General features: G+C 38.2%; 1 protein-coding gene across 3 annotated transcripts in view; it reads right to left on the bottom strand.

Moving 5' to 3' along the window:
• Window positions 1-7,539: 7,539 nt before the first annotated feature.
• Window positions 7,540-21,470, bottom strand: part of ATG5 (autophagy related 5) — an 81,942-nt gene continuing 68,011 nt past the window's right edge. For all 3 annotated transcript variants that reach the window (XM_065681133.1, XM_065681132.1, XM_065681129.1), the window contains exon 8: window positions 7,540-9,836. In XM_065681133.1, coding sequence (XP_065537205.1) covers window positions 9,700-9,836 — 137 coding nt within the window. In that variant the 3' untranslated portion in view covers window positions 7,540-9,699. The remainder of the gene's footprint in view (window positions 9,837-21,470) is intronic.

Raw genomic sequence — 21,470 nt, 5'->3', positions numbered from 1 at the left:
ATGTTAATGGAGTACCATGCTATGAAACAGTCATCCCATAAAGAAACCATACGGGCTGTGCATCATTTTCCAAACTTGTGAATTCAATATCTCATGCCCTTTAAACTTTGCACTGCAAAGGATGATAGTACCTGTCCCTTCTGAGCTCCAATCCAAGATATTACTGACAGGCTTGCTTGATGTATCAGCAGACAGCTCAATATAACCACAGTTCTGAGCAGTGCCTGCTCCACTGCAGGATTAAACTCAGCTTTGAGAAGAACCTGCTGCCATAAGTAGTCTTCTAAACACTGTCTTTTATTCCCAAACTTCTACCAATTCATTCCCCCAGTAAAACTGAAATAACAGTTCTCCTGGAGGTCAAATTTCCACATCCCTGCAGAGGAAGGACAGCAGACTTCACAGCAGAAGCGGAGAAACCCGGCTTGCAAAGCAGCAGTAACATCCATAGCTATCTTCCCTACCTGAATATCAGACAAATCACTGGGAAACCTTTCTCTTCTGCTGTATCAAGAAGCTTGCAAAGTGATGAAAAGTGCAAGGTTTGAGCTCCGCTTTTTCTGGTACACCATGGAAGTTGCTGCTAACTCTAGTTTTAAAAACGTTAAGGATGTTCTTCTTTTGTTGAGGTAGGATTGGTTTTAGACTAAATAGATAGGCAAACAGTGACATATTCAGCAGAGCGCCAGCAGAAGCAGAAGCAGCCTCTTGTTCCTGTGATTGTATTTGCTATTGCAAAATAAACTCAAGTAATTCTCAAGAAAGTCCCAGCCACACCATTCACACTTTGTATCTCATTGCATAGCAAAATTTAATAAAAATCCCAGCCACTGACTTGCTTCAAACAATTAGCACCAATGCTAGTCAGCAAAGGTTACTTCAGCTAGTTACAGGACTAGCTGTACTACTTACAGCTAGTCCTAAGGTTACTTCAGCTCCAAGAAAACCCTCTTTAATATAAACAACAAAATCCCTCAGGAGAAATCCTGCAGGTAAAGATGAACACTCAGATTCATTACTATCAGATCAAGATGCACATGTGGTTACAGAGCACGCAGCAAATCCACAGTAATTATTCATCCTCACGTTCTCCCTCATCAGCCAATGCCAGAGAAAGCACCCTGCTGCTCTCAGAGACACGAGCAACCTGTTTACCCTGGGACAACAAGAGGTAAAAGTTCCCTTTCTTGTGGCAGCTGTGAAAAGCTCACGCCCTTGTTTATAATGTGGCAACTGTGGCACATGCCCATACATTAGGATGTTAAGGATCTTCTGCTTTATCGATGGTATCCACATTCATTTCAGTATAGTGCCTCACAGCATATTAGGATCAAAGCAGAACACCAAAATGTGTTACACCTCATTTCAAGCACATATTATATTAAAGATGAAGAATACATTTTCATCCCATCCAGACCAGGCCTTGCAGCAAAGGTCTACTTGCTGATACTGCACACTCAATGCCTTTGATTATTTTAGCATCTTTTAATGATGAAGAATAAGCTCCTTTTAAAGAATAAATAAGCTCCTCTATTTTTTTGTCAAACCCTCAAGTTTCCTGATACCATCAAATGCCGTTCTGGAATAGGAGCTGCATGTGGTTTTGAAGCACTGTTAATTGCCTGCAGTGACACAAGCAAGGATTCACTTGGGTGCGGGCAGGGGAAGGGGAGTTGTGCAACAGGCCTCTTCCATGCACCATCACACAATCTCGATTGGGTTTGCTTTTAGCAAGTACACAGAAAGCAAATAACACAGAGGCAGCAAAACAAATGTGAACAAAAGTAGGTATCAGCCCTTGTGGAGCCTTCCATTTACTTGAGTACCAGTTCTTAAGAGAATTTAATCTATGCCTCATGTTATCTTCCTCGAAGCTTGCGTGGTTACCCCAGACCAAGCCTCTGTTAGAAATGAGGCTCATAAACTTGGAAGACCTAAATTTCAGTGCCCCCTGAGATGACAGCTAAAGAATTAATCGTTATGCCCAGTAGCTACAGTTCATCAGCTTCGTTGTTCAAAGCATGCAGTAAAAAAAGCAAGGGCTGCATTATGGAAACTGTGGCATTTAGCCTGGGGGAGGAGGGAGAGAAAAGTGCAAGTAGATAGGCTTCACAGAACTGAAACATTTTTCCCCATGCCCCAGTAAGATACCAAAGCCAGTGTGATTTATGAAGGCCAGAGGGGATACAACTCCTGCTGCACCTCCCTGAGGAAGTCAATCGCAGCAGAAGCCCTGAATGCATTCAAGTTTCAGTAAGAGATAAAATAAAGACCGCGAAGTTCCTCTTATTGGCATATTAATTAAAACCACACAATATATTTCAAGGAAATTGTAAGCTGACCCATTAGGGTTGTGTCTTCTTACCATGGGAATAATTGAATGCACAACCAGAAGTAGGGCATCAACTAATTTCACTAAAAACTGACATTATGGTTTCTTAGTGAAGGACATTTGGGCAATAAATTAAGCCGGGTGTTTTTTTGTTGGGTTTTTTTTCCCTTTTTTGTTAAATTGCCATTATGGCCATTGTTCCAGTGAGCTTCTCAACAGCTGTCAAAAGTATAAATTTATATACAATAAAGCAAAACTGGATGGTTTCTGTAAGGGAGCAGATCCCCCAGATTGGCAGAGAAACTTCTCGGGTGGTTCAGCAGAACCACACCTCAGCAGAAAGGTAAAGTCTTTGTGTGCCTTCCTATTGAAAGGTGCCAAGGTGTAAAGTGCAGAAATACTGATGATTAAAAATGACACATCCTCTTACTAGTGCCTGTACAGCCTGATTCTGAATACCGACATGTTTTTCTACAACTAAACCCAATATAATGGAATCTTATTCTGACTGGAAAATGAAACAGAAAAGGCTTGCGACCAAAACTGGGTTTAGTATTTATTACATGTTGAAACGTATTCTGCTGTCTGTATGAAACATTCATACCAGTACAAAGTAAAACTTCAGAACCACGAAATAGTAATTTGCATGACACAAAGGTCCTCAAGTGACTCCATCACTTATCCCCTGAATAAAAAAGCAATAACAGTGATTCAGTTTTCCACAACACAATGTATTAAAGCAGTAACAAGAAGTGCCTGTGCAGACTGTGCCCCCATTTTGTGCAGGGCCTCCGACTCCTCTTCTGCAGAGGAAGAAGCTCTGAAGCAATTTTCGTAAAGAAAAGCCTTCTTAGGCAATGTGTTAAAACTACGCAGTTGAATACACCCACTCAAGTGATGGATACCGCTGGCTCCAAGGAGAAGGCGGCTACAGCAGATGGTGACACCAGGGGTGCCAGACGTTTCACTTTGCAGGTGAAAGCCAGTACACCACCACATTCATGGAAAGGACAGAAAGGAAACCCCAAGGTGGGAGCTGCAAAATGATGACTGAACAAGAAACCCGAGTGAGATTCAAGAATCCAACTCTGTCATTTCACTCCCCATGAAGTATTTTTCTCTCAAGCCCCACCTTCACTGTTTTTTAACTCATTTCCCTCTCCCCTCCTCCGCACCTTTCTCTCACTTTCTTCCTACAGGGCTAGCCGGTTTGTGGTAACAGAAGTGAACTCACACCTCGGATGTTGAAGGAGAAGCTGTGCCAGAAGTGTCACGGAGTGCTCCAGAGATGGGGATTTGAGTCATACTTGCTGTACAGTTACCGATAGCAAGCCCGCAAGGGAGAGTCAGGCGCTGGAGAGCAAGGAATGGCTTCAACCTCATCTCTTGTCAGCTGAGGTCAAGGATTAGCTAAAAATGAGGAGCTGTGAATTAAAGAAGAGTTTGGAGTAAGGTACAGAACTCATATGATAAAATTGTCATAGTGAAAACAGTGAACAAGCTGCGTAACTTCCTGGGTCGTGCTGGCACTTCAGGGCTTGAGGGCCACTCCTGCAGCCTGATCTCTGCCCCCCATTTGCCTTGTAGAGACTCAGATAAACTTTAAAATGAAGAAAGACCTGCTGATTTCACTAATCTTCAGCTGTGGAAAAAAATCCAGTGAGGGTGTGTGTACATACGACTGATGGAAATCAAACCTCTGAAGTGCAGATTATTATAATTAATTATAGCTAGAAGAGCATGCAAGACACAAGTCTCAGCCAGGCAGTTTCCATTCTAATCTTTAATTCTGTAGTGACAAAAATACTCATGAGCGCCTGCTTCTAGCTGGAAGAATTACAGATTGCCTTTTTAACGCCAGTTGGGACTGTACTGACCCTAAGCAACAAAATCACAAATACACAAGGAGAAATTATATATATATATATGAAATAAGACATCAACCAGTTTTTGCATGTGCAGTCTCTCTGTCTTCCTTTTACTGTAAGACACCCACTGAAGGGAGAGGTTTAGTGAACAATGCTATTGACTTTCCCCCCACCACTTCTCACCCCAGATTGGTTTTCTTTGAAAGAGGACCTAACTCCTAGTACCTTTTAAGACGTGCATGTGAACTTACACCATTTGACAAAGTCTAGCAAGTGATCCTCCAGATGCTGGCAGATACAAACGGTATCACGTACTGGCTTTATTCTTTCCACTGTGTAATACTCATAATTACTGTGAGTGCCAAAATGAGAACATAATGTGTATTAGTAACTAGATCAATACGTATGTTCCCACAACATATTCATTTTATTGTATCTGTTGACCTATATCAGCAAAATGATGCAGGGATTAAGGCTTTAAATATCTTCAGTGGAAAGTGCTATTTTAAAATCTGACGCATCTTGGCAGTTTCAAGTGCAGTGAAGACAAGATCCTCCAACCTCCAACCCTAACAAGGTTACTTGACTGCCTCTCTTTCTACCTTAATGGTTCTTTATCCATATAAATATATTAAAACCATGTGGGAAACTATACCTTTAAACTTCATATAATTGCTAGTTACTTTATACATATAAAAACACAAACTACACAGAACTCCTCTCTTCATGTACCTGTTTGCATTGCTGTATTTGAAAGAAGTTTTCTGTTCTTTTGTGTTCTTTCATCTCTTGTTTAGAGAAACTGGTGTTTCATTTCACAGTTAAAAGAACTTCATTACATGAATCGTAGAGACATGAAAGGCAAGGGAAGGAAACAAACATCTCTCTCATTTTAAACTCTTCTTCCACAAGCTGATTTGATAGTATAACTTGAAAGTATAGAAATCTGAAGTCTACTTCTGAGCACTCGAAACTTTACATATCTTTACCTCTCTCTCAAGAGATATTACTCAGGTTTACCGTGACATTTTGAAATGTCACCATCCCTGTCTCAAACCCAGAAGTTTTAATGCAGAATAAACACCTACCTGCTTTAATTCAGAAATCCATTCTATATCTGATACGATATTTTAAGAACCTCTGTGCATACCCCTTTTCATCCTAAGGAAAGAAAAAAATATCACTTGAGGCATCTCTTTCCTGTCCAAATAAGCAGGGACTGCTAAAATTGATGGCTAAAGTCACTTACCAAATGCCTAATTATTCTGATACAGCCAAGAATTTTGAACAAAAAGAATTTAGGTTAGGGAGGGAATATTTTCCTCAAAACACACTTTTGCCATCTCAAGAAAATAACATTACTTTTGCAGTAAAGACAGAGTATAATTTTGGCTTTGCTGCAAGGCTAAAGTTTGAAAAAGTGGTAGTACTTGCCAGAGATCCACTCAATCCCCACATTTCATCCATCTGCAGCACCAACACAACGGCACCCATAGGAGCCCTTGTGATCACTAACACTGTTCTCTTTCTGGTACACCTTGATAATAATCAATATTAATATCAGAGTTATACAAGTGTGTGATCAGTTTTAACATCTACGTGTGGCAGCATATGAATAAATACATTCTGTAAGCTAATGCTAAATTTGCAAGCAAATTAACATGTAGGCTCTTTGGCAAGTTTAAAATCATTACATGTGAAAACGTTTAATTTGGAAAATACCCATGAAAGGGATTAATTTATCCTTTTCCTGTCTAGTCCCTTGATTTGGTAAATTACCACTGGCAAGCTGGGAAATTTGCTTAAAACATTCTCTAAAGTGAATAGCCATTGTTTAGCCCTAGAAGTCCTCTAAGAGTGCACTAATACACTTGTAGATGTATCAGGATGCAGATTTTCCTAGAGAATGAAACTGAAAAAATACCAGCTATCATCAATGTTGTAAACAAGGAGTTGTCACTTCAACATCATTCACCATATAAGGAAATAATAATAATTTAAAAAGTCATTATCATTATTATGCAGCATATAAATAATACTGGAAGTGATGTTCAAGAGTCTTCACCAGCTGATAGGTATTTGGCTGTCAGAGAAAAACACGCAGTAACGCAGAACTAAAAGGACTTTCCCAGTCCAACTCTCAGTGGAGAAGTAACAGGGTTTGAAGTAGCTCAACAGTTTTCCTTTCTGTAAGTTTATTAATGGCTTGTTCATATTCCTTGCTCTGGTGCCTGATCTGTCCTTAAGATTTAATATTTCTTCACATTCCTGGAAGATTTCGCAGTCACATCAATACACATGCACAGCAGTATCTGCATTTCTACCACTAAGGCAGCACAACCAGTACACCAGCCCACATCCCTACCTTCCCCACAGGAATGTTCAGATCCTCACCCCAGTAATTCCATGTGAGAACCACTACCCCTGAAGGCAAACAATTCCCGACACCCCCCAGTTTTCTGTACCAAACAGGAACCCAGGATTACAGGTGCTTTATTAGCAGCATAACACATTGTTGTACACCTCTACTGATTTCCCAGCAGAAATCCTTCCCCTTAGTCCCTGTGCCCACTCCATATATTCATTACAGCATCTCTTCCCATCCTTTATTTTTTCAGGGTTACTAGGCCTTCAGATGTCAAGTTCAGGTTCTCCCCAATACTGACAATCACCCAACTTTCTACCAGTACCAATTTATTTTATATAGGATGTTCCTCCCCTCCTTCCCCCCAAAATAATGGGAATAAAACTAAAATAACTCATTTCTAGTTCTTAATGAAAAGTTATCACCTTGTGTGCCAACTGATAGTGGGCTGAGTGACAGCCAGTGGTATCAAAGAAATAACTGGAAAATTCACTGTTTCTTCACTAAACATTCAAAACTGTCAAATAATATGAAATATAGTGAAGACAGCAACAAGCTTCATATTTTGTTTTAAACTATGACTTAAATTGCTCACCTGATACACTTAAATTCTAAATATAGAGTGGCATGTGCAGATGTGTATGGTGCTTTTCCTTATTACTGAAATAAATTAAGCGTTATGTTAGATTCTGACCAATTCAGAACAAATCTGTTTTTTCAAGAAGTTACAGCATTTCAAAGCGAAGTAAGCCACAACACACCTCCTGTCACTATTGCTATTCACACGCTAAGTAAAAGAAACTACAAAAAATCATTTAAATCAGGTAAAGCAATGATTCTACTTCATTTTTGTGATGGTTTTGTTTAGATACATCATCAAACCAGCTCTTCCTACTTATCAACTATTTATTAAATGTTTTTTGTTACTCCATGACAGAAATACTTATTCAGCTGGAAATAAAGACAGACAACACTTGGTTTTATTTTTTTTAATAAAGTTTAAATAGTTAAAATAAAAGAGTTTGTTTAATGCCAAGCTATTTCTTTGTTCCATGCTAGGCCTTAAAAATTGGATTTACAGGCCATGAGAAGATGCTGGTGTAGAATATATTAAAATAGCCAGTGACTTACTCCAGCTTACCTTAAAATGAAGGAAACACGATCTTTAGAGGTTTTTAAATGTACTCTTATCCTGATTAATGGAAAAAATTATCCCTACAAAAGACTTTTTAATATGAAGACTACAAAATATTTGCTTTATCCATCGGCAGGACCTTGAAATTCTCCAGAATATTTAGATGTCTCTGCCTAGGAAAGTTTATAAATGCCAATCCAACACTGTAACAAAAATTCCAAACAGAACTGGAAACAAGAATGACTCAACCAAATCATCCCACTATAAGAATATTGTATTTCAATTCTGCATAAACACAGATCAGCATGGTTTGGTTTGTTTTAAAAGTTGCTCATGACCCGCAGAATACAACATCGGTTTATTTCACCATTACCTTTTCCCTTCCATTTCCTTAATGCTATTTCCTCATTTACATTTAAAACATCATCTGATTTGTCTGCTGACTTTCTCTGCCCCTAAGGCTTTTTTTAGCCTCAATTCTGTCTTCATCCAAGGAGATCCTTGCAATGTTTCTTCTTAAAGAGGTTTTATTTGATTTTCAATTTTAGGTAAGTGTCTTACCATAAAGGGAGCATGGAAACTTATCAGAAAAACAATGGGAACTACCTGGATATTTGCAGGCCAAAACTTTGAGTAGGAACTTCAACAGTTACTATTTTTGAAACAAAAATGTCATGCTCTCTTTACATTTGATAATATTTGACATATTTGATAATATGTCTACTACAAACACAGTCTTGTGCCACAAACAGCCACAAACTGAAGACACAGTGATGTAGCATACAGTCTGATGAATTCAGGTTAATACAAAAAAAATGGTAGGTACCTAGTGGCAGCTGCAATGGTAACAAACATTTAGAAACCAAAGCAATCCAAGAACCTAAAAATACATCTGCTAAACTATGAAAAAATCTGTGCAATGAGATTAGAAGCCTCCAAATTTCAGCCTGATTGCTCAGGGACCACAACAGAAAACTAACACGGATGTAAGGAAGTACCAGTTTGGAAAAGTCTCAGCTTTCAAAAACTCAAGATTATTAAAAAGCAATACATCTGCTCATCATTCTATGATTTAATTGTTTTCTAGTCTATGGGAATAAACAGCAGGATACAATCGTTTGCAACATCCGTTTACTCTTTTTTTATTAACTTTTTAAACTAAATTAAGAAAATGCTCTTACAGGGAAAAAAAAAATTAATTAGATGAGCACAAAGAAATGCCATGACAAATCCTGAGCCAAATTATCCTACATCATTGCTAGTCTATGAAAACTGGTTTGAATAATAAACATACTGGAGCATTCAGTGACAGCATACAAACCAAAAGTATTTGTAAATTATTAAGTTGTGCATGTTTTTAAATGACAAAACATGCTCACAGGTTTGCTTTAAAATTTCTCACTGCTTGTTATCAAAGTTAAAAGATCATTTGCATACCAATACACATACTGTAAACATGAACTTCTCATTAAGGAAAGATGGGTTTACAGTAATTTGATCTTTTACAAAAAGCTATTGGTAACTGAATCTCTCACTGTCTAACTTTCTAGAAAATTAAACCAATGTTTCCACTCTCAAAGTTGAAACACTACCGCTTTAGGAAACAGCCCTGTTTATTTGTTAATCAGAAATACAATCAAGTGGCATATTTCCATTTGCTCTTCAGCTGACAGTTTCAGCTTCATTCTATTTTACAAGAAAACAGCAGACTTGCAGAGGTCCTGTAAATTCTTTCATATCGCAACTGATTTAATTACAGCGGTGAAGAAAAGCAGTGGTGATGCAAAATAAGATCAGCCCAATTGCCCTTATCTGACAATAGGATCTCTCTTCCTGTTTGGCTTGCAGCAGTGAGGACTTCTTGTTTTGTTTCGGGTTTTTTTGTTTTTTCTTTTTTTTTCTGGTCAGGCTGCCTCTGTCAAGACTGACAGAAGCAATAAGTTGACATGCCCTTATAATTCCAGCTTGAGAATGATCCTCATACCAATATAGCTGAGTTTCAATCAGTAGGTCGGGGAATGATACTAATGTGGAGAAAATTATCTGGATAGCTCATATGTTCGCTTAGCCATTGTATGGGTGTTTCCAGCATTGGCTCAATTCCATGAATCATCACTTGAGTCTTCTGCTCTCCATCTAATTCAAAGAAAAGAGAAACAACTAGTATACCATTCAAAGTTCACAGATTAAACATTTACTTACACGTAGTTCAGAGTAGATTTAATTGGTGTTACACAGTTTAACATTCAACAGAACAAAAAGCAGGAAATACTGGTATGGAGAGAGCTGAGATTTCTATCATCTAAAACAGAAACTTTGAGTTAAAATTAATTCAAAGACAAAATCTGGGTTAAAATGAAACTAATGAAAGTGACACTCTTCTTTATTAGCTGCAAGGGTATTTTTCCTACAGTGATCACAGCTTGATGTCAACACAGTTAAGGCATATCCATCTTGCCCAGCTAAGCGCTATGTGCATTTTACACAGATCATGCTTAAGATGTTTAGCTTCCTCAAATGTACTAATAAAATTGTATTCTTAACACTGTAACTTCCTGAAAGTGCTGGACTGTGTGCTGTACGTCACACATACAGTACGTGTAATACTCCTGAAGTAATTTTGTTTTCCTAAGAATAATTTACTTCAGTCACTAGCAAGATTTTAGAGTTACTCAGAAGGCTGAATTGGCACCAGCTTTTTGTCACTTTGTTTCATCTCTTGGAAAGGCTAAGTTAGCAAATGATTCCCAGTATGACAAGAATATTTTCTAAGAATATTTCAATTCTTTTTATTTATACTTGTCCCGGAGGATGCAAGTACTTTGATCCTTTGACTCAAATGATGGGAACCAGCTAAAGCAACTGACATAACTGTCATGAACTAAAAAAAACCCAGAAAATGAAGATTTATTTCAGAGCCTTGAGATGAGAAGAGCGTCTGAAATATGCTCCAAATAATGGTTTAGTAGGCAATGACCTTTTACTGATTTTATACTATACTTCAGCATTCTCACATGGACCTACCACAGTGAAATCCACATTCAGCACTCGAAAACATCACCGCCTTCTCCAACTGGTATTTTATGCCCCCCTCAACTGTTTATATTACAGAACAAACCACCATGCTCTCCAAGAGTTGCATGGAAGAGAGCAAAATCTAGAAGGGAAGGGGCTCTTTCATTCAGCTACCCCCAGCTGTAGCATAATTCCTATTTTTATAAGATGGATAAAATTTTATTTGCTGGGTAACCAGAACGATTTGACAGCTACCTGAAGAAGTTAGTTTGTATTGTGTTATGGCTATCTATGCCAGCACAGGTGAAATCAGACTAGGAAGAATCATCCTTGAATATGGTCCTGACTTTATGCTAATAATTCTTTCTGCAGAAGCAGACAGTTATGTTTGCCTAAAATCATGATATATTAATTACTTGTTACCTACATATAGTATCATATTCTGTACATAAATACATATACTGATATTAACACTTGATTAAATACATAAAGTTTGATTCTCTAAATGGCATCGTGTATGCATTATTACACTAAACTAAGCATAAACAATTGCTGGTTTCTGGTTTTACTGCAGACAGGTCAGAAGAATGCAGCACATCCTTTAAAAACAAGCTTCTGGCATTTCCAACCAAAGCAGGTATTTATTGGGCTGAAACATTACCAGTCAATTCATCAAGAATATAAACTCAAAGAGAAGATCTCTGAAACCAAGTTTTTACATTGAGAAGTTAGGGAACTTTTAAATATTTTATTCTTAAAGTAACTTCCAATTACTTCTTAAAGTAACTCAAATTAAAAACTATCTATGGTTTTCCATAAACTGGCCACAGAGCTGGTGACTTTTTCACATTTTGCAATATTATTTAATTTTCAGAAACAATTGCATACACAGACAGAAGGCAGAATGCTGTTTCAGCATTAGCACTGTGCTAGCCACCTATCCATAGCTGACTCTTCTCAACAAAAACTTGCACAAAACATAGATGAAAAACTTTACTACCTCAGTATCATTTTCTTGTCATTGGAGGAAAGGCTTATGAACAATAAATACTTTCTTTGGCTTTTCTCTTACTGTGTGACAGAACGTTCTTGGATGTGTGCGCTTGTCTGTACTAACTTCATGCCTCTTCTTAAAAATGAAATGCAGATAATCTGGGTATCCCCATTCCCAGCTCACTACCCAGCTTTGTCCCTTTCTTATACAAATCTTTTATTCTGTTCTTCAGCAGACTGAGAAAGTCTCAGAGGTCAATGAAGAATTTACAGTTTAATTCAAGTCTAAATCTCTGCATTAGCATTGTTTTTACTTTAGAAGTATCTCTGACAAAGAATCACTTCTCCTTAATTCCTTTTCCCCTTGAGGCTTGACTAAAGAGATCTTATCTACCAATTCTGTATTTACTGTAGCCTTCTTTCACAAAATCCATTGGTTTTACTTTAGCATTCTTCCTCCCTTTTGTTACTAGGAACCATAAATTCTCACTTAAGTCACATTTACCCAGACTTTCCTCAAGTTCCATGTTTTCAGTAACTTCCCCATTTTGAATCAGAGTCTCTTTCCTATAGATGGCCCCTCTGCTCTATGTAGCAAAAACCTGCCAACAGCTAATACGCAAAAAAATTAGTGGAAAATACTGTTTTCTCAACAGCTCTTGAATTCTTATCTGTGATTACCACTGTGATCTAGGTTCTGTATGATTTGCTAGCTACCATGAAAGCCTCATCCACCTGGTTTATAGGTGTAATAGATTTACATAATATTTTTCCTTACATTACTGTTCATAGTCTTAAGAGCTGTAGCTTATTTTGTATGCACCTTGACAGACTAAGTGCTGCCCTCTTCTTTCCTACCCCATAGTCTATGAAAACAAAATGTCTTTTTAGACTGATACCTCTGTAAGAGTGTGCAAGTTTCTAAACACAACATATATTTGAATGAGAGGCATAAGATTAAAATTAATCACAAAGAAGATTCATGTCATTATATGCCACTGGACATATGAAAATTAGGCCAAATAACTGCTCATCTGTAGTATGTAGGGGTCCAGACCTGACAATATAATTATTGCCAATACCCATTTTACAATATTCAGTGATGAAGTAAAAAAAACACCACCACTACCAGCATTTCCTCAAAACCAAAAAGTTCAAATTTTTCACCTCAGTTACTATTTTCCTTTTAAAATCATGATAGAACTGAGTTATGTTACTTATCATATGACCTAAAGATGGCTTCTTTTGCTTTCTTGCAAATTAATCTCAGGAAAAAGATGAAATGGAAATACCAGAAATATTTCTGAGAGCAGAGCAATATCTGTTTTGTAGGAAGTTTTTATAATATGTGTACATTGTAACTACTTAAAATCAGAGTATTTTTATATTACTGATGTGATGCACAAGTGATAAATACTGTTTTGGCATTTATGCCTCAAAACCAATTAAGTCATCTCCTATCAGAGTGGTTGCCCTAGGATTATAATATTTCTCTTTTATTTCCATATGTAAATCCATCCAGTAATACAGAAAGCACTATAGCCCCCAAGAGTCTCTAGTGGCAAGTGAAAATATTATAAAGGTTTTTGGTAAAACTTAATGGAGAATGGACTGACGGCAACCATGAGGAGAAGAAGAAGGTGTTGGTTGACGAGAAGTACAACATGACCCCACAATGTGATTCTGCAGCCCAGAAAGCCAACTGTGTCCTGGGCTGCATCAAAAGCAATGTGGTCAGCATGTCAAGGGAGGTGATTCTCCCCCTCTATTCCACTCTCATGAGACCCCACCTGGAGCACTGTGTTCAGCTCTGGGGCCCCCAACACAAGAGGGATGTGGACCTGTTGGAGCAAGTCCAGAGGAGGGCCACAAAGATAGATCAGAGGGCTGGAGCACCTCTCCTATAAAGACAGGCTGAGAGAATTCGGCTTGTTAGCCTGAAGAAGAGAAGGCTTCAGGCAGACCTTAGAGCAGCCTTACAGTACCTAACTGGGGCCTGCAAATAAGCTGCAGACAGGCTTTTTACAAGAGCATGTAGTGACAGGACAAGGGGTAATGGCTTTAAACTGAAAGAGGGTAGATTAAGATTAGATATTAGGAAGAAAATCCGGACTGTGAGGGTGGTGAGACACTGGCACAGGTTGACCTAAGAAGCTGTGGCTGCTCCATCCCTGGCAGCACTCAAGGGCAGGTTCAAGGCCTCCTATGTCCCACCATATAGGAGAGGGTTGGAATTTGGTGGTCCTTAAGGTCACTTCATCCCAACCCATTCTATGATTCATAGTCCAATTCCAGAAGGCAGATAACTATGCTTACCTGTTGCGCACTAAGACATTTCTGAGACATTTCAGATGACTTAATTTAGACATTAACTCAAAGGCTCCAACATTTAAAGCAGGAACCCAGGCTAACAAATCATACTATGTAAAGTGAGAAGAGTTTTCCAACTCTGTACAGAAAACAGAGAGAGAAGCAGGCAACTCTGAAGTGAAAGGTTTAAGAAGAGCTCTGCTTCCCTATCATCTATAAGGTATTACAGTGTTCCTGATCAGGAAACCACCACAAAGACAGCATTGGCAAAGGACCTTCTTTTGCAGATAGGCGTCTGCTGGAAGGAAGCAAGAGACTGCGGCTGTTGCATCTCAACAGAGTCCTTGAGGCAGTGGCTCAAACCCTCCTCAACCTGAGGCAGCTTGGGTCCCTTTTTCTTAGACCCTCCTTTAAGGACAATGCCTTAATTACTATAATATTTTCTGCTGCTAATCACAAACTTCATCTAAAAACCCTCTATGTTCAAGAATCAGTGAGACACAGAAAGAACAGAGAAGAGAAAATCTGTAGTCTTCACAGAAGGTAGTAAGATGTGCAATGTCATGCTATCACATGGTAAGTTTTCCTATTTACTTTAGCTATGTAAGTTATGGATTGCAAAGGAAACCACTCAATATTAGGGAACAAAATAACTAGGTTATTCAGTATCAATTCAGATTGTTACACATATGCTGATGCAACCTAAATATACTTTTCTACTGAATTATCTTTTAATTTAGAAAGGAAGAATTAAAGATGAAGGGAAAAGAAATAATTGTTTTTGAGAAAGATTCAAGTGCCTAAGAGCAGAATAGTGAAAAGGCACTACATCTGGCATGGGCACATATTCAGTCATTTTTCACTTAGATTAGCACCAAAATGCTCACCAATGCTGCAGCTACATACTCCCTTTTACCCACACAAGATCAGCTTCTCTAGCCAGACTACATCTGTGATGCACCACTTAAAATTCTTTAGTGGAATGAAATACCTCCCTTCTGATTTATGGCCTCCAGCAATCACCTGTTAGGGCAATTTAGCTGGCTTAAATTCTTTTGCTGATAGACAATACAAGGCATTCAGGATTTAGAAAAAACTAGCCCTGGAGTACTTCAATTAGAGTCCTTCCTATGCATGTCCTCTGCACAGCAAGTCCTACAACCTGCCTGTAGTCATCAAAATGGACAAGAGAGAAACCACAGTTTCTTACTCAGGGCAGCATCACTTACAAAATTGGCTTTAAAACCCTAAAAAGGGAAATAAAAGCCTTTATTTCCAAACCACGAACAAACAATTCACTTCTTGCATGATAGAGGGCCACAAGACTGTACAGGACAAGGATAATACAAAACATAAGGAATAAAAGTATCCAAGGAAAGTGTCATACAGTAGCAACCTTATGAATAACGTAACAAACGCAGCTTCCAGCTTTTCCAGTTGTGAAGTGGGCCATAAATATTTTCTTGCTTATCGTCAGAATATATCATATGTTCTGGATTAGATGATACTAAAGGTATTCCTGACATGTTATACGACACTGTAGGAAAAATCAATTTAGGTCAGCGTTACAAGGAATGGAGTTCTCCTTTTGAGGCTGTGTTGCAGCTGCTTTCCTTTACACCTCTCCAGCAACTCAGATTACCAGGCAGGAGAACAGGCCTTTAGGTGCATGTACCTTGAAGCAGGCAGAGCACTCCTTGACCGTGTGCACTCAGCAACCAGTGCCTCGGACATCTCTGAATCTGAAGAGACATAGATTAATATCTTCCCTGTGAAGATATTGCTATCTTCTTAGGATATCTTAGAAAATTACTTACAGATGCATAGCTTTCAGTAATGTATTTTACACGCAGACGCAACCAAGTTTGTTACTGACAGATATTGCTGACTCAATTTTTAAAGCCTAAAGCAAAAGCTGGCTGGGGATAAATCCCTGGCAAGCAAAGGTGAAAATTTCCCTCCTGAAAACTAGACTTCTGGTGTAGCACAGAGGAACACGTATAAAACTAGGGACAACTATTTACAAAGACTGCACTATGTTAGCAAGCAAATTCAAAAATTGTATTCTCACCTGTAACCACAGGTGGCAAGAAAGAACTGGAGAGTGGCTGAAGTTATCCTTCCCCTCTCTAGGCATATCAGGTTGGATATTCTAGGACATACAAGAGAAGAGGCAGCCCCAGACAAGCCTCATAGTCTAGAGAAGATGCACTCCAATGGATTCTGCGCCAGTAGTAGAATATAAATAAACAAATACTTGATGAACATACTTCACTTTGTGCATTTCTAAGTAGTTAACATCTCTAAAAAACCCAAATCCTCAATATTGTAATAGTTCAATTTGATGCAGGGATATAAAAATTTTCCAAATGCTAGCACTGAAACTAGCACTGGATACCATTTACCACAAAACAAGCTTCACAATTATTTTCATTGCAAGTACCACAAAAATCACATTTTTTGTGGTACATGAAATATCCATAAAATTCACAGGTATGCCTGGGGTTGCTCTGACCCAGGTGCAGGACTTCGCACTTTGCTTGGTTGAACTTCATGAGGTTGGCATTGGCCCACCTCTCAAGTGTGTCAAGGTCCCTCTGGATGGCATCCCTTCCCTCCAGCGTATCAACCGAACCACACAGCTTGGTGTCATTGGCAAACATGCCGGAGGCGCACTCAATCCCACTGTCCATGTCATCGACAAAGATGTTGAACAAGATTGGTCCCAATACCAATGCCCGAGGGACCCCACTCGTTCCTGGTCTCCAGTTGGACACTGAGCTGACATATAAAGGTCTCAAATAGAAAACTAAACTTGTATTTTAAAGAAATCTTACTTGCTGAGTACTAACAGGTGCTCAATACCTATGTGATTTTATGGGAAGTACATACAGGTTCAGCTTGGTCAAATCTCTTGGTCAAATGACCACTTGCTCTTTGAAAGAGCTCAGTACAAATACTTCAGCCAGTGAATACTTAAGTTGTCTTTACTGATAAAAAATATTTTATATTTAAGAAATGATAGCTCAGAGGTCAAAAGCTATTACATGTTCTATTAAGCAGGGTTTTTTTAGTTACATTTTTTAGAATAGGAATAAAATCTTAGTATGAGTTTCCAGAAGCTTCACTCTAGCCTGTTCCAGCCATCGTATCCCAGGCTTCCCTCACTTCTCTGAGAATTCCACCCTACCACAAAAAGGATCCTGCTTATGACAGTAGTAGGCTCCATTGCTGGAAGTGACTCATTTTCCATAGCAATCTTAGGATACTTTTCGCCTCACTTTAATTGCACATAAACAACCAAAATCCTTACTTCTTTCCTCTCACCTAATTTGGAATAATTATCAGTTTAAACAGAAACACAGGTGATACACTGGATCACAATCTGCAAGATATACTACTCAGTATCCTTTTACCAAGAGCAAGAACACACAAAAAGTTCTGCAAAGCTGACTCTAAAAGAGCCTAGCCACAACAAAAGGTTCCTCTGACCTCAAAAATTTAGAGACTGATATGTGACACGAAAGTGCAGGCCTGACTTTCCTTTCTGCCTACATATCCTGACAGCCCTGAGGAAAGCCACTGATGCTGATTTCAGGCAAAGAACTCGCACACAGAAATACATGGTCAGTGAATCATTCAGAACAAGTCTTTTTCCTCTAAACAATTCTGTATCTGGAATAAACATTGTTCCAAACACAATACGTGGTTTGGAGAATAAGAACTTCAATTCCTGGATATAATCCAAATGCCCAATATGAATATAAATAAACAATCAGGTAGATCTGGTCAACTGGCCGCAACAAGAGAATCTCTCTTGTTTCAACCATTGAAAATAATATAGGTTCAGTGGCTGAAACTGAAGGTCACAGTTTTCCTAAATATATTTGCTCAGCTTTGGATATTCTCAATATCTACACAGTTATCCCTGAGAACTTTAAACTGTCACAAGTTTCTGGCGTCAAAGACAAGTAATAGCAAATAAAATCCACAACTTTGTGTTTTGCTAACAGATCTCTTGTAAAACAGCTGTTATTTTTTAGTAAGCTTAGTGAAGAACTTACAGATAACAGAACAAGAGTGCTTAACCTATCTTCTCTATCTTGTTATTTTGATTTTTAAAAATTCTTCTCAAAAATAAACAGTTCAAAACATCAATCTCTCTTCATTCCGGAGTGTTTTGTCACTCCTATTACGCGTCTCAGTCTCACCCTTATAGCACCTTGATGTCACAGAATCACAGAATCACAGAATCCCAAGGGTTGGAAGGGACCTAAAAAGATCATCTAGTCCAACCCCCCTGCAAGAGCAGGGTAACCTACAGTACATCACACAGGAACTTGTCCAGGCGGGCCTTGAATATCTCCAGTGTAGGAGACTCCACAACCCCCCTGGGCAACCTGTTCCAGTGCTCTGTCACTCTTACAGTAAAGAAGTTCTTCCTGATGTTAACGTGGAACTTCCTATGTTCCAGTTTACACCCATTGCCCCTTGTCCTATCACTGGATATCACTGAAAAAAGCCTAGCTCCATCATCCTGACACCTACCCTTCACATATTTGTAAACATTGATGAGGTCACCCCTCAGTCTCCTCTTTTGCAAGCTAAAGAGACCCAGCTCCCTCAGCCTCTCCTCATAAGGGAGATGTTCCACTCCCTTAATCATCTTTGTGGCTCTGCGCTGGACTCCTTCAAGCAATTCCCTGTCCTTCTTGAACAGAGGGGCCAGAGCTCCTCATAAGGACTACTGTTTCTTAGTCCAAAATGCTATGATACAACAAGACCTATATCAACCTCCTGAACTCTCTTCTTGCAGAGTACTTGACCACAAACACCAGGCAAGATATCTCAAGTATTCCTCCATTGCGATACTGTGATGAAGTCCAAATTCACTGATTTAGCTTTAATTACTGCTATATTTCTTTACATGGTTTTAACACAGGCAGTTGGCTGATCTCTACATGATCTTGTGGCATAAACATCTCTTACTTGAGTTTAAATATTTGTGAATTAAAGGAGAAGGGAAAAGTTTCTTTATCACAGTTCTTAGTATGATTAGAGCCTCTGGATTTTGCTCCAACACAGTGCTAGCTTTCTCTACCTTCAAAATGAAAGTAGATAAATATGCAACATTATAATCTACATTAAGTATCATTAAACATTGGGAACAAATCAAATACTTGGCATCACTGCTATGCATCATTTTCTCCTCCATGCAATTTTTCCTCTCTCATTATTTCCTGTCATCTTCTACCTCAAGTCTGCCCTCAGTTTAGATAGCCATATTTCTGAAATGTAATAAAAAACGTGGCCTAAACTGATCACCAGAAGAAAGTTTATCACACTTTGGAGCATCTTAAATTTCATATTAGCCAGAAGGTATGTAACAAACTTTTTTGTGTTCCACCGAAAAAGATTTTAGGGAAGTAAAGTTGGCTGCAAACACCAGTAAGTCCATGATGCCCGAGCAGATTATTTTTAACAATTCTCCATGCAGTCCAAAGCAGTTAACTACTGACAGTAGTACTAAGATGGCCAAGGAGATTGTTCCTTCTGTAAAAGGGCTGATGCAGCTCAATGGAAAAGCAGATAGAGGAAGGAAAGAAAAGTTTTACTTAATTAAACTTTGTTAGGGTTTTTTAAATTATTTTTAAATATTTAATAGAAGCTTTATATGGGGTTGTTGTAATAAGTCCTAAACTAATTTATGACAGAACCCTAAAATGCTTTCTTAAACATCTAACATTTTAGTAGCTCAAAGGTTTTAGAAGACCTTAAAATGACCGTGTCTAAGATGCTTCCTGTCAAACATCTAGCTTCAGACAGAAAAAAATAAAATAGAATAAAAATTATAAGATGAAATTCCCAGGAAATATTCTTATACACCTTCTTCCCTAGCATCAGTACTTCAGCCCTAAACCAGCAATAAATCTGTGCTAACTTATAAAAGACTGGAGTTACCAAGCGAAACTTACAACACAGTTTTTGGCAATACGTTCACATTTGGCTATGCACACATGAACAATGTGGCAAAGATCAGTGCAAATCATGCTGCTGTTCCACGTAACATACAAGCACACAACACATTTATATACACAAGGAAGAGACAAGGTGTGCATTAAAAGATAAACACTTAAATGCATGACAAATTGAACCCAACTCATCCATGATGTGTTTTCCATTGTTCAGGGAAAGCTAAATCACCTTTAGGAATTGTACAGCTTTTTTAAACAGCAGGCATCTTGACCTAAAATAAGTTAACCCTTTCATGCACCATGCCCTTAATTAGATTTGAGGTTTCCCTTCCCTCTAAACTGTCTACAACTGACCTTCAGAAATTAAGGCTCTGTATACAGCCAGGGAAATAAATTTTATCATTATGGTTCTTTAAAACAAAGAAAAAAAGGGGGGAGTGTGTGGGGGGAAGAGAAAGTTTTTTCTCTACAAAGACTGGTATAAAGCAAATCAATTTGCTGTAAAAGACCTCATTGCTCATAGTTTGTGAGAACTTTTATGTCATTGTTTTCAAAATACTATCATGCCAAGCAAATAGCAAATTCTCTATACAATTGTGTTAAATATTCCCCATGCATATGCACATTCATACACTTTTAAAAGGTTTTTAATGGCATTCTTGAACTTTCAACCTCTATTTTACTTCAAGTTACTATAATTTACATCATGCCTGCAAATATTCCTCAATTCTAATGGCTGTCCATTTTACTAAAATGAACTTTTCAGCTAATCAAATGATGAACTATTCCTAGTAAGGCAAAGCAAAGAAGGATTACAGTTGCTGCAAAATCGTTATCAGTACAGAAAAGACCAACAACATTTACTTATTTTCATCAAGCCATAATGCTAATTGTTAATCTGCCCAGTTTAATAAATCAAATTCAAAAGTAGACATTTGGACATAATTACAATCTTAAAACATTTGCCCAAAAAGTGATAAGCGACATGTACACTTCAAAGGCTTAATGGTTGCTAATGCACGTTTTGCACCTTCTCCCATTTAACTGGAGAAAAATACACTGGTTTTGCCTTTTTTTTTTTTTTCCAAATGCTCTTTCCAGTAATATTATTATGATACTTAACAAAGCAAACACCTTCACAAGAAAACCAGACATGAGAATGGAGATGAGCTATTTGATTAACCCCAAAGTAATGGACAGTTTTGTTCCACGTCTGATAAATTCTTCAACCTCTGCTAAGCTGATCAGTAAAAACTCAGCTAATTGAATCCATCGATGTGAAAAACCGCAGGCTCAAGTCTGTACTGCATACATCAAGCTGAAGGATTTCTGCTTCAGCCATGGCGGTAATAGTCAGTGGGGTCAGGTCAAAGAGGGTTAAAGTGAGTCAGGATATAGCCAAAGGAATACATCAAACACTGATTTTAAAAGGGCAATTAATCTTAGACAGAAATGCTTCCTGGGGAATGAGATCTCA

This window comes from Lathamus discolor, chromosome 5 (genome assembly GCF_037157495.1).
Source record: "Lathamus discolor isolate bLatDis1 chromosome 5, bLatDis1.hap1, whole genome shotgun sequence".
NCBI classification, from domain to species: Eukaryota; Metazoa; Chordata; class Aves; order Psittaciformes; family Psittacidae; genus Lathamus; species Lathamus discolor.
Note: the sequence above shows the minus strand (reverse complement) of the source record. Positions and strands in the feature narration are given on the sequence as shown.